Source organism: Alligator mississippiensis, chromosome 13 (genome assembly GCF_030867095.1).
Source record: "Alligator mississippiensis isolate rAllMis1 chromosome 13, rAllMis1, whole genome shotgun sequence".
In the NCBI taxonomy this organism is placed as follows: domain Eukaryota; kingdom Metazoa; phylum Chordata; order Crocodylia; family Alligatoridae; genus Alligator; species Alligator mississippiensis.
Window position 1 is genome coordinate 19917220 of NC_081836.1, and position 14425 is coordinate 19931644.

At 46.7% G+C, this 14425-nt stretch overlaps 1 protein-coding gene across 1 annotated transcript in view; it reads left to right on the top strand.

The window, feature by feature from the left end:
* CAMTA1 (calmodulin binding transcription activator 1) overlaps positions 1-14425 on the top strand; it is a 1290304-nt gene that overhangs the window by 1123291 nt on the left and 152588 nt on the right. Inside the window, exon 6 of the mRNA XM_059716189.1 lies at positions 4705-4858. Within this exon, the coding sequence (XP_059572172.1) occupies positions 4705-4858 (154 nt within the window). The remainder of the gene's footprint in view (positions 1-4704; positions 4859-14425) is intronic.

A 14425-nucleotide genomic window follows, 5' to 3' on the forward strand; every position in this document is an offset into this window, starting at 1 on the left:
GTTGCAAATATAATAACGATAGAAAAGAGGGGTTAAGAACAAGGAAGCAAAACCAGAGAAGACTCAGAAATCAAGATTGAGCTAACAAGGCCATGCGGTTAGACAGTGATGACAGGAGAAATTTATCTGAGACAAGTAGGCAGTTAATGGCATGGGAGGAAACCATATGAGGTACTCACAGATTTCTTATCTATTACTAAGGTTGAAAGCAAGCAGCTTAAATTACACGAAAATACTTTAAAACTGTAATGAAGTTTTCAGCATTTTAAATTTTGTAATACAGCAGATTGTGGGATAGTGAGCTTTTGTGGCTGATAGCTGGCCAGCTGGAATTCTGATCAGGCTGGATGAAGATCTCTTTATTGAAATAAATGATGAGTAATAGAGAGAGGTTTCTATTTCTGACTGATAAGCTTTCCTATACATGTGCAAACATGGAGCTGAATTTGTTGTACTAAAATATAGCACCGGATCTAAACAAAGACCTCCTTCCCAGAATGCCCTGAGTGGTCTCAACACTTTTAAAGCAGGGTTATTTTCAGTTTGTGGATGACAGTGTTCTGTTTAGAATAGTGATATGCAGAAATACATTTTTCTACCTGACAGAATAATTTTGAATACCCATAACAAGGTAATATCCATGCACTAGTGTTCATTAGTTTGGTCATTTTAGCCTCATATGCATCTGTTCTATAGCTAGATTGCATTAAAGAACTAAGAATTCTGGGCTGGACCAGTTGTAAGAAATAGTTTTCCAAGACAGACATTCTCTCATCATCCTTGCCAAATAAATCCTAATGACAATTCAGCAGTGGATTTCTGAGGACTTGCCTATTTGGGAAGCAGGAGGGCAGTTTCAAAATTAGATTTTAGAGACGGACCCATTTGTCTTTCACTTTTTATGCATATTTTATTTGTCACGTGTGCTAACTGAAGAGCTAACATTTATGTTTAATAACATAAGAAGTGCGACACTGGGTCAGACCATTGGTTCTATCCCAGTGTCCTAGGCTAATACAGGCACAGAGTACATGCTAAGGGGAAGAACATTAATGCAAGGTGTTTCCAGAATTCTCTGTCCCCTCCCCCTCTTCCCTTACAGCTTCTAGTATTCAGAGACCTAAGGGGCACATCTACATGTGATAGTAAGGCAGCTGAATAAACTCTGGCACAGTTTGCATTGGAGTTTATTGCACCCGGAAGCAGCATCTTCATGTGCGCCTGGAACCACAGCACAATGATCCAGCTGGCAGAGGGCTTGAGGGGTCAGCCTGCCAACCCAGGGCTGTTCCCTCCCAGTTCAATGTGCTGTGGAGGGGCTTGACTGGGGCATGAGGATGTTAGTGTGGGGCTAGCCTCCAGGCAGCCCCCATGCTGTAGCACCCTCATGCCCCAGCCAGCCTGGTCCCCATCTACATAAATGTTGCAGCTGAGTAAAGTACTCTGCTGCAGGATAGTACTTATATCTGACAGTACTATCTTGTGGAGGAGTTAGTTTACTAATAAAACTGCTTGTATAGACTATGACATTTTACTGTGGAGCTAATTAGTCAACTGCAGTATACGTCTCTTGTGTAGATATGCCTAGGGAGTTCTACATTGGAAGTTTCAGCTCTACCACTGCATTTGGTACTCAAAGGTGGACCTATCCTACATGTATTTGTCTTATCCTCTTTTTGATCTTGGTAAAATTATTGGCTTGTTGTGTCAATGAGTTCCTCAATTTAATTATAGGTCATTTTAAATGCAGATTCCCTCTTTTCCCTCTAGTCCTGTTATTTCCTCTTGCTGTGACACACGGTATTGGGGTAATCTTATAGCAGGCTCCACACTAGGAGGAGAAATACAGGTCTTTCTGAAAGCCAAGATCCTAGGTCTCTTGCCTTTGGCAGAATGTCCATGTTCTCTTCTTTCAGATTTTCTTGAGTATCAAAGTTGCTTTGAGAAAAGCTCCTCAAGCATAGTGGCCTTTATAACTCCATCAGCTAAATAACTTAGGTGAAATTAGCTAATGAAGACTGTTTGGGGATCTAGCTAATCATTTTTAGCACTAGAATCTTTTCTGTATTATCCATGAGAATGGTAATATCTTAAAACTTTCCTTGATCACCTCTCTGTGACTGAGTAACTTCATCTGCTCATACTGGAACTAACATAACTGGCTGGTTTGTTTGCCAGACACCCTGAGTGAGCTGTGCTGCTGGACTGCAAACCCAGACCAGTCCAAAATAAATCAGCAAATACAAACATCAGACTTTGGGTTGTTCTTAATGCCTGGCTTTAATCCACATTAATACTGATGAGTAAAATAGTTTTTTAATCCCTGCAAACTGGAAGTCCTATAGATATAGCTCTATTTTTCACATGGCTGATATGGGATTGTAGTCATGACTGGGAAGGGGCCTAACCCTATTGCAATGTGGAAAGGTATCAGATGTGATGTTTTAATGTAAATTTATGTGGCTTCTACATCACTGAAGACAGAGGAAACATACAGCAGGAAGCACAAGTCCTTAGGTCTTCATTGCACAAGTCCTGGGGAAAGACTGCAGTGCTGAAAACTTTAAGTAAAAAGACCTTCCAGGTGGGGATGAAATGCTATCAGATCCTAAAAGCTGATTGAGTGTTCAGCATGAGTTGTTGCAGTTTTTTTTAATTCATTAGTTTCAGAGCAGTATTAGTTTTGAACCATGTAAATAATGTTTGTTATAACAAGACTAGGGTGAAGCCACAAAGCACTGAGGATGCTCTTTGCCTTCAGAAGTTTTCAGAATCATGCTGCAGTGGTTTGCTGACAAGTTTGTATTGAGCTTTCCTTTCATCTCCCTACAGCACCAGAATGATCATGACTGTATTTTGTGATAGGCTTCCAGAGCTAATCCCAGAGTCTGGATGCAGGCAAAATTGCTACTGAAAACCCACCACTCTTAATCACTTTCCATTAATTTTATTAAAATAGAATCTCTACCCCTTTCTTCCTGACTTGAATGAGCACTCTTTCTGTAGACAGCAGGGCAGGACCTAGCTCCCTAGGTTCTAAGGAGAGCCTTGGCAGGGAAGGAAGCTTGCTGGCAGAAATTCATTGTTGTGTCTTTCAGTGCTAGCAGGATGTTGGCCTTGTATGCAGGGGTACCATGCCCCCTGCCTCCCAGCATGGCCCTCCTTAGGCTTGTGGAAGTAGGAACGTTCCCATTTGGGGATGGTTTCCCATCTCCTCCTTGTGGTGTGTGGTACTGCCAGCAGCCTATCCTCATTCTCTCCCCCAGCACACATCTGTGCTCGGGGAGTGCAAGCAGCTCTCATTAGAGCTGTGTTCTGTATTGGAGTGCTGGATGAGAGGAAGGTGCTCCCTGCACTCCTCGCCCATGCAGGGCAGCCATCAATCAGGTCTCTGATGACACTGGGGCTGGAGGGGGCACTTTTCTGGCCCTAGCCTGGAGGCTCTTCCCACCAAAGAGATACAAATTTCCTTACCATTTAAGGCACTGCCAAGGCAGGTTCACCAGGAAATCATCTCTGCATTGTTTGCTGTTTTGTTCTTGTTAGGAAAGCACTCCCAAGATTAGCACAACCTTTGTAGACAAGTGGCAGCTTGTGCTGCTCCTCCCCCTTGGAGCTGGGCTCTGAATGCATAAATGAAGCATTACGAGCTTTAATTACACCATTATCTTATTTATTTTTATAAATAATTCCAAAGCGGTCATTAAAGTTTGTGAACTTACAAGTAAATGACTTTAGGGAAAGAAATCAAGTTTTCAATCTTGTTATTATCTATTGTACAGTCTCCCTGGGATGCTGTGGGAAAACTAGCTGGGTTGTTTGTGGTGGTGTTGTTGTTGTTAAGATGATTCATTTACACACACTGTAGTAAACATTCTATTAAGCCTCTAGTTGAAAAGTCTGTCAGTGGGACAGCACTGCAGTGCGTCAAAGTAGGGCTGTATTTCCTTTCTTTCTCTGGATTCCCAGGGAAGTGCACTGGCAAAATGGAACAGAGCATTAAAACCCACAGGAGTGGATACCCTGCCATTGTTCAAAAATCCCTGAAGCTCTGCAAAGTAGCTCTATTCTGATTCCAGGTTTCTGTAGCTTCATATTTTCATCACAAGGCTACAAGTTTCTTCAAAAGGCAAGAAATTACAGGCTTGTCTGTAAAGGCGCTGTGCTCAGGTGCACTGTGTAATATTATCAGTTTCCTTGACATTCCCTTCCCTTTTTCTGCACTTATTGAAAGTTTGGCTGCTACTGATGTTTTCAGTTATATTTCCATATATTCAGAATGCTGTTATGTAGGCCAAAACTGATTAATGCAAATGTTTTATGTGCCTCTTACACCAAAGCACATTCTGTGGCAGTTGTGTCTGGTGTTTGGAGAAGTCTTTGCAATTATTGATACTGTAGTAGCTTGAAAAAGATTTGTACCAAGCAGACAAAGAGAATAGGGAGACTGTAAGCAACAGGGACTCAGAAGGGAGGCTGCTGTGTGCGCAGAATTCTATCTTATGGCTTGTCTTTGCAGTTTCTGTTGTAGAATGACTGTGCTTTCAGGAAATTCCTGAATGAAATGGGAACTGCTCATGGTTTTTTCTGTGGCTGAATTTTGGGCAAGACAATAGAGTTAAACTAGAGCTGTCTCACTCTTGGAGGAGAGACAGGCAAAGTGACCCCATGTATATGTAACCCTTGTGCTTGTTCTTCCTGTAGAACCCTGACATCGTGCTGGTGCACTACCTGAATGTACCTGCCATCGAGGACTGTGGAAAACCATGTGGCCCAATCCTGTGTTCAATAAACACAGACAAGAAGGAGTGGGCAAAATGGACAAAAGAGGAACTCATTGGACAGCTCAAACCGATGTGTGAGTATTTAGCAATTTCCAGCCATCCTGAGCAGAAGGGAGCTAGGCTGCTGCAGGTTTCTGTGCAACCCCTAGAAGCAATGGAAGCAGAGACGGTGTGTTTGGTCTAGGAACACCTACACAGTAAACATGCTGTGCATCTGATGGCACAGCTCATTTTCTCACTATTAGTTATTTTATGTTCAGCTACCCTGAGGCCTGGCCCAATCCTCATGTTTGCAGGGGCAACTGGTACCACAAGTTTGGGACCCAAAGAATGATTGGCAGACACTCCAAGTACACATCCTGACCTTCAGCAAACTTTATCTGCAGGTTCTCTGAGAACTCATCAATATAGCATGTGAGGGCCAGCCAGACCCTGCCAAAAGTCCCTGGTCCATCTACTCTCTCTGTACATTTGGTCTTGGCTATAAAATGCACGTGGTACTTTGCTTCTGTGCTTTTGCTTCTGTGTCATCTTAGGGTACCTGGTCAATGCCCCTAAACCTTTGTAGAGCACCCAACTTTCAGGTATCACTCCCTAAGCACTACTTGGACATGTTTAATATAAAACTAAGGTGGATTGCTTTGCATGCAAATGACTTTTATTGAATTGAGCTTAAATTTTATCAGCAAGGTGCTACACACAGAAGCATTTTTCTGTCTAGCAGCAAAGTGTTATTAAAACAAAAGAAACCCCCACCAAATCTTCTGTTCTGAACACTGACAAAGTTAGATGTCTTGGCAATGTGATGGTATTGACTGCAGCACAGTGACACCAGTGATAAAGTCATACCATGACCTCTTGCTTGCCTCCACCAGTCAATCTGGTCTGGAACTAACTTTATCCTTGCAAACCCCATTCTTGAATTCTGCAATTTCTCCCTCCTTCCTACTAGAAATGACTGCTTGGGGGTGAGTATTAGTAACTAGTAGGGGTGCACCGATAGAGATTTTTGGAGCCAATACCGATAGCCTACTTTTAAGGAGGCATGTTGGCCGATACTGATCCAATTTCTAATACAGCGTGGAGAGCTGCACAGCTGGTAAGTCTGTTGTGGTAGGAGGGGAGAGGGGAGGGAAGGAGAGTGTGGGGGCAGATCAAGAACCTCATGGTGAGGGAGGGAGTGGGGCTGGGGCAGGTGCTACCCAGCCGGGACAGGGTGGGACGTGGGATAGAGCTGTGGCTTGTCCGAGAGGTGCAGGGAGAGGGGAGTTGGCTCCCACTGACTGTGCCCAGGGCAGGCAGTGGTGCTGGGAGCAGGGCAGAGGGGGCAGAGCTGCAGCCACCCCAAAATTCACCTGTAGTCCTCCCAACCCTCCCCAACCCCGCCCTGGGCACAGCTCGGCCCAGCCCCCACAGCCGGGAAGAGCCTGCAACAGCATCCTGCCCCACCATGCAGATCCAGGGGCACGTGCCTTGCTACTTCCCAGGCCTTCTTGGGGTGCGTGCAGTGGTAGGAGCCAGCCCCTCCTCCCCCTGTGTCCCCCAGATGAGCTGCGGCTCCATCCCGCACCCTCCCAGCCCTGGCAGGGCATCACCTGCCCCAACCCCCACTCCCTCCTGCACCGCTGGGGCCTTGATCTGCCCCTGGCACACCCCTTCCCTCCCCTTCCCCCTCCCCCTTCCACAACAACAGACTTGCCAGCTGCGCAGCTCTCCAAGCTGCCAGTCTGTGTTCCTCGTCGCCTACGTGCTGCGCTGCGGCTGTTCACGTGCACAGGGCTTTTATTGGTCACATCATTGGTCACATTAGGCCAGTTTCTGGTACAGCCAATTTTCTTTATACTGGTGCTGATCTGATATCGGACCTATGTATCGGTGCACCTCTAGTAACTAGTTCAGGCCTCTGAAGTCTAGGGACAGGTTACTTAGTTGGTTTGCTTAGTTGGTTTGCAGAGTCAATATTGGGAATACTGGGAATATTGGCCTGCAGACAAACAGCTTCTTGGTGCCCTCAGCATCCCCGGGATTTCTCTGAAGTGGTTGCACTTGAAAGGAAAGTGCCATAAAGCAGTCTGACATGTTTTTAACAAGGACAGTGGCAGTTTGGTGGTAACAAATGTTTTCTGGCATTGAGATGGGCCAGCTCCTCAAAATGGGCTCATCTATTTTCTAATTTATCACCCTAAAAAGTGAGGATCACATTAGTTTTAATTTCACTGCCAGTTTACTGCTGTCCATACTGTTACTGGCTGAATTGAGGGAGTGGTCCAGCCAAGTGCACATGGAGGTCTGAGTGCTTCACATGGGCCTGTGGGGCATCAGGGTGGCTGATGTGGCATGAGTACTGGGAGCACCTGTCCAGGAGTTCTCATTGAACTAAAACTTGCCAGAAGTTCTCAGTGGTGAAGCTAAAGCCAGGCCTTTGCCACTGTGATCTGCACATGTAGCCATTTGTTTGCCATGTGTTAGTGCATGAGTGCTGAGTGGGTCCTAATGTGCAGGGGCTGCACCTGGGGGACCACAGTGGGCAAGGGATGTGGCATGTGCTGCCAGAAAGTACTTAAGCTGCACTCGAGCCATTTACTGGCCTCTGGTTCAGGTCATGCCTTGTTTCAGTCTGTATTTGTGTATCCTTGGGCAGGTCCCCTTCCACAGGGACAAGTGAAATTCTTTCCAAGGCCCTATAGAAGTGCTAAGCAGTGTTAAGTATTGGACCACACAAAATCATAGAAAATTAAGATTGGACGGGATCTCAGGAGGTCATCCAGTCAAACTCCCTGATCAGAGCAGGTCTCCAACTATATCATCCCACATAGACACGGCTGAGTTTGACTCCAGGGCCTAGACAAATCATCCAGATCTGGCAGGCTGCTGTATGAATAATAATTCTGAAAACCAGAGCAGCTTTTCAACAGCATGATTAAGAAGACTTAATTGAGAAGAATGTGTAGTATGGAAAAAAACATATGGTGTCAGACTGTTCTCAGGTACTCTGGTGTGAATCAGGAGTGACTCCTCTGGCTTGAGGCAGATATGTATTTCTTGCTGGTGCGACAGGGGGCAGTCAGTCCTTCCTACAGCTGGTTTAGCAAACAGGGGATCAAACTGTGACACATTCAGCTGGAAATGGTTCTTCCATTCCGACTGATATCATAAATTGCTCTTCTCTTGATTATGGAACAGCTGAGGTTCTGTTTAGAATTGTATCTGGTTTGGAGAGCCTGAGTTCCAGCTCTGCATCACCAAAAACTCCTCTCTCTCTAAAGAAATTGATTCTAGAAATCTCTGGGTAAAAGACCTGTGTGAAAGGGCCAGTTCTGTTCATTCTTGTTTCAGTTTGCATCCATCCAGCTCAGTTTACCCCCTTAGGATGGTGTTATAGATCTCAGATGGAAAGTGTGGGATGCTCTATACAAGGGTAGGCAATTATTTGGGCAGTGACAGCACAGGGTTGGGGCCTGAGGTAGAGCTGTGATCCACTGCCTGCATGCCCTTGCGATGGCCACCAGTTCTGTGAGGAGAGGCATGCAGGGAGTGGATCACAGCTCTGTCCCGGCTCCAGCCTGAGCCCCGGCCCCACACTGTCAGCGCCCGAAGATCCCAGGGTCTCTCCAGCCCCATCTCATTCTCAGATACCACTCCAGCCTAGCCACCCAGCCAAGCACCCTACACACTCAGGTCTCACCCTCCTGTGGTGCGTGCAGGGCGGACAGGCCGGGGTGCCTGGGCAGCAGGACTGGGTCCAGTGGTGACAGCCAGAAGGAGCCTCCTCCATGGGGGTTACTGGGAAATGCAGTCTGGCTGTTGTGCTGCCCCAGCCCCGCTGCATGCCAAGGGTGGCAGGACTGGTTGCACACACCATGGCCCAGGCTACCCCTCACACCTGGGCCAGGCAGGACCAAGGGGCCCACTGCAGGATGGACAAAATCCCTCAGTGGGCTGTATTCAGCCTACAGGCTATATTTCGCCCACAACTATTTATACATTCGGCATGGCACACCCTTGTGACAGGCAGTCTAACCTTCCCCAGGTTGCCCAGGCTGCACTGTTCATTTCAGACACTGCCTACATACATTCTGTAGACTTCCTAGTGTGGGGAGATGCAATCTGCAGGAGTCCCAGCTACTGTTGCATGGCACTGCTTCTTTTCAGACATTTACACTGTCAAGTGGTGTGAGATGCCTAACCCCAAAAATAAGCCTGCTCCACTGTGCGCTGAAGCAGCCATCACATGGGAAGATTACAATGTGTGCTGGTCCCATGGGTCCCACTATGCATAGAAGTGACTTTGCAAAAACAAGGAGAAATTTTTCATAATGTGGAATTGTAAGAACAAGAGGATGAGTTCAGCAGCTATGTTACTGATTATCTGACTCAGCAGTACCCAGATTGGCTATTGGTGCCCATCAGGTAGCTGCTGCTAATTCAGGCACATTCCTCCCTCTTATGTACTTTTATCTCTCTTCCCCCTGTAGCACTTGCTCCTTTTTTTCTCCTTTTGTCTGACCATTCTCAACGGAGATGGTGGAAAGCCCAGTCACACTAAACGGAATGCCACATTACCCCAAGGACTGATTAAATTACATGGGGGTTTAACATGTGGTTGACAACTGGCGAGAGCCTTGATATTTAACAGGAGGGGGGAAGCATCAGCCATCAAGTCTGCAATACATCAGAAAATAATTCGAAAACTGCAACAAACTAGCCATAACTCAACTAACACGTGGTTCTTTTATGTCTCTGGAGGGGAGAGTGAAATTCTGCACAATTATTCAGTGTGTATGCATGCACACATCTCTGTTTATGGATGCACATCCTGGGAACACAACCTAATATAAAAGCTTAAGATTCTTATCAGAGATGGAAAACAAAGAGTGTACAGCTAACCACATTGAGGGAATATAGATGCTTTGCCAAGACAGCATCAAATTTCATTCCAAAACTGAGCATGCCATGAAATTCTGTAGCCAAACACATTAACTTCATCACATTTATACATAAATCACATTCCTTTAAAGCCTTTGCAGTTTGATTTCCTGATGTTTCCAGATTTCCCTGTCCTAAGGGAGATTTGTCAGTGATTTAATCAAAGCATTGTTCATAATATCAGTGGTGAAGTGAGACTAATTTACAGGCAGTCACCTTTTCTACCTGTTGCATACCACTCCTCATACGGTTTTTTCCTTCAGAACTTTGGAATTGAAGCTTCAGCGAGGAGCTGTGGTCTCTGGCTGTCTGTCTTGCTAAAGAACCCCATTTTTAGAATGTTTCTGTTGAAGAGAAGACTTGGCTGTACCTGCAAATCTCTGACTAAATACCATCCCCGCAGGGATTTTCTAAGGATTTATAGTCCTTGTAACTCTGATTTTTTTCAGAGATAAGAGGAGGAATGGCTGCCAGTAATGCTCCAAGGAGAACTCTCCTTCCCAAGAAAGAAAGCAATGATACTATTTTAGATCACAGATGAGTGGAAAAGGAGTATTCCCATAAAGCTGGCCAACTCTGTAATAAGCACTGGATATTTGCCTACAGGCTCTTTAAGAGTGAGTTGCATGTAGCTACCGTCTGTGCAGCTCTTGCCCCTGTCATTGGCGTAGACTAGGTTAGTCGGTGCTGCTGGGGAAGCAAAAATAACATGGGAGACGGGTGAAGGAGTCAGCTGGGCCACCAGACAGCTTTCCCAAAAGTTTCCCTGCGTCTCTTTGGCATAAAGACTGTGGCAGGAAACTACTTGCTCAGGTTCATCCTTCTCTAATTGGCTTGGCTTCTCTCTTCCCTACCTTTGGTGACCTTGCTGCTGTCAGTCAGGGTGCCAGCAAGTAGCTGGTTGCCTTGGTACATGCTGGTGCCAGCTCCCAGTCCAGGTTAGTCCAGTGACACACTGTGACTTTGGTCCCTGCAAAGGGAACTTCACTCCCTGCTCAACCCAGGCCCTCTCTGGCCCAGAGCGCAAAAAGCCTGAGCCTGAATTGATTCAGTCTTTGCAGGTTAGTCTAACCTGGCTAGGCTGAACTGGTTTGTAACCTCACAGACATCCCCTCTGGACTGAAAAAATGCAGGCACATGCCTGCAGTGGCTCAGGCTAGAAGCTGTGGGGGGTGCTAGGGCAGCCCTCCCTTCCACAGTGATGAACTGAGTGGGGTGTGGCCAGGCCCTGACAGGATGCTCTGATTCAGAACCCCCACCCACCACTGCTGTTGATAACAGAGCATTTGGTTACACAGCAGGGAGTTGTTAGTGTAGCCTGGGTGCACACGGGTTTGTACTCCCCTCTCCAATTGAGGGAATTATTGGCAGGGCAGCATGCTGCGGAGGAACACAACAGCCCAGCAGCCACCTCCATCCCCTATAGAGTCAGGCCCAGTCAATCAATTACTTAACTATATACAAATGTATTATAACAACAAAACTGTTAAAGGGTAAGGACACAAATTATACAAATTTACAAAACAATAAACCCTATACTATATATATATGTACACACACACACACCCAACCAATTGTTATTTAAAAATATAGATTTAAAATAGAACAACCCAGAACAAAGGATATTGATCGTGCAACCTTATAACTCTATTAATATACAAACTATTGCATCAACCTATTCACATAAGCGATAAGGCACAGTCTACAAATATAAGCAGCAATCCTTAGACTACCTGGGTGTCCTCCAGTGCAGGGGCCCCACTCCCAAGGTACCACTACAGGAAAGGAGGTGGGGGGAAAGAAAAAGGAGAGGGAGACCCCAAAGATTCCTAAGCTCCCCCACTATCACTCAGGAGCGGCCCATGTGATGCCCCTTCACAACCCTGGGGGGTCCCTCCCCTATTGGGACCCTCTCTCCAGGGTAACTTACTACTCCACAGTCCCAGAGGGTTGCCTCTTGCTCTCCAGGTTGAGCTGTGTTCCTCACTGGGCTTTCCTGCCACCCAACTCTGCTGCCGTTGGCTTGGCTTAGGGCCACATACACTGCTGTGTGTAGTGGGTGCTTTGCCTTGGGCTAGGGGTTGGAGGCCTGGACAGCCTTGTGCAGCACCAGGGCATGGTATGCTCCCAGACCCTCTGTGCAGCATCGTCTGCACTGAGCTGCTGTCCTGAGCCACCTCAAGTGGCTCCCAAGGTCTCTCACCCTCCGTGCAGCGCCTCCTGCACTGAGCTCCCAGCCTCGTGCTGGGGGTTGTGGACCTGAGCTGCCCAAGGGGCTCCAAAGATCCTGCTCCATGCACCAGCCTGTGCACCATGTCTCTGGCCGCACGCCAGAGATTGCATACCTGAGCCGCCTCATGCAGCTCCCAGGGTCTGGACACTATGTGCCATGCTGTGCACTGAGAGCCTAACTGCTGGAGCCGTCCACCACTCCCCACTGAAAGAAGTCTTCAGGGGCTCTTCCCTGGCTATTGCTTCGCCCTGCTTCACAGCTCTCCTCAGCTCTTCTAAGCCCCACTCTTCTCTCATCTCAGTCCCTGACACATCCCCCTTGTGCTGGGCACACAGCTCCTTTTATATGCTCCAGGGCTCTGCCCCTTAAGTCTTCCAGACCTAACAGTTTGTAGTCTTCAATCAGGTCCAGGGGAGCTCTTCTCCCTCTCCCCTCAGGAAAGGGGCATAACTTTATTTCTCTTGCTGCCTCCTGATTGGTGGATGGGCTCCACCAATCAAAACAGCAGGATCTCAAGCCTGGGACTCAGCCCAAGCTCTGAAAGGTAAGCCTGCTACATTAGCATTTATCAGCCCATCAAACAAAACAAAACAACCTTTCTTATTATTTAAAGCTCTTCTTAAACAACTTTTTCCAAGGAAGGAACAGAGGAACATTACCAGCTACCTGTTGATTAGCTCCAAAAAGCCCTAAGCAGACACTGTCCTGTCTAACTTCGTTCCCTGTCTCATAGTACAGACCATAGCCTGCATGTGGTATGCTAGCTAATGTTGAGAGGTGTCTGTGTAAGATATGGGGAAAGGAGGAATCCCTGCTTAATTGAGAGAGGTGGGGAAGCAGGAGGAAGCCAGGCAGACTCAGCTGTACCTGCAAGCTCTGTCAGAGCCTCCAGCCAGGGAGCAGAGGGGTGGGGCCAGCCCTACTGGGCTGGAGCAGAGCCCCACCCAGAATTGCAAAGCATCTGGGGTGCTGGGGGACTTTGGTTTAACTTAAAGCAGGAAGGGGTCTGGTTCAGACACTGCATAAACTGGTTTGACCCAAATCAGTTAAATCTGATACTACATTCAACCAGGTTTATCTCAAACCGGTTTCAGCCATTTTCAAACTAGTTTATGTGCACTGAACATCTCTTCCATTACAGGTTTAAACCAATTCTTGATCACTTAAACTGGTTTATGTGTAATGTCTGTCCCTAGCCATGGAGAAGCTGCAGAAATGCTTCTCCCCTGGTGCAGTGTCTCCACTGGCATCTGGAGGTTATGGATGAGAAATGACCCTTTTAGGATTGCCCTGCAGTGCGGAGAGCTTCATGGAAACATCATTAGCTCCTTATAATGCAGTTGATCTGTGAGTTAATCAGAAGATGGAAATTAACCCGTCTGAACAGCCATGAAGGGTAAACACTCTGCAGATGCTCAGAGAATTTTGCTTCCATTCAACATCGCTAAATGATTTCCCTTCATCACATTGTCCAGACAAGGATGTAAATGCTGAAGTAGTCAACCTAGCTTCAACTCCCTTAGCTTTGTGTGTCTGGAGTCTGGCTCTAAGAATGGGGTCACCTACCTGTGCAGCTGGACAGACAGGGCATCTCCTGGATGTTCAATCTGACTGGATTCTTATTGCTGAAAGCTCAGGTCTCAGTTCCAGAGTCATCACCTGGCAGGAGATGGTACTTTGGCCAAATCCCATCCATTGAAGTTGGCAAAGGGCAATGTGGTGAGAGTGGATCCATTGTGGAAAGGGTCATGGGTGCAGGTGCCATTGCTGATCATACAGCACAGTGATGGTTGTCTTAGTGATGACAGAGAGCAATCTAGCCTCTTGCCTGGGGAGTGCCAGGGAGAATGGTTTGCTGCTGAAAAGTACTGCTGCAATGCAGGCCCCTTAGACCACTGATACAAAGGGAGAATTGATAAGATTTTTCAGGGAGCTTTGTGTCTGAGATATTTGAGGAAAGGAAGGAAGACGAGCAGCAGAGTACTGGACTTCAGAAAATCAGACTTCAACTCACTCAGAGAACTGATGGGCAAGATCCTCTGTGAGGCCAGTCTGAGGGGGAAGGGAGTCCAGGTGAGCTGGCTGTATTTTAAAGAAACCTTACTGAGGGCACAGGGATGAACCATCTGGATGTACAGAAAGACTAGCAAATATGGCAGAAGACGAGCTTGGCTTAGCAGGGAACTCTTTAGTGAGCTAAAACACAGAAAGGAAGCTTACAAGAAGTGGAAACTTGTACAAACAACTAGGGAGGAGTATGCAGGACTGAAATCAGGAAGGCCAAAGTGCAATTGGAGTTGCAGCTAGCAAGGGACATGAAGCATTTCTACATGTGAGCAACACAGAGGAAAATCATGGAGAGTGTGGGTCCCTTACTGAAAGGAGAAGGCAACATAGTGACAGATGATACAGAAAAGGTTGAAGTACTCAATGCCTTTTTTCACCTCAGTCTTCACAGGTAAGGTCAGATCTCAAACTAGTT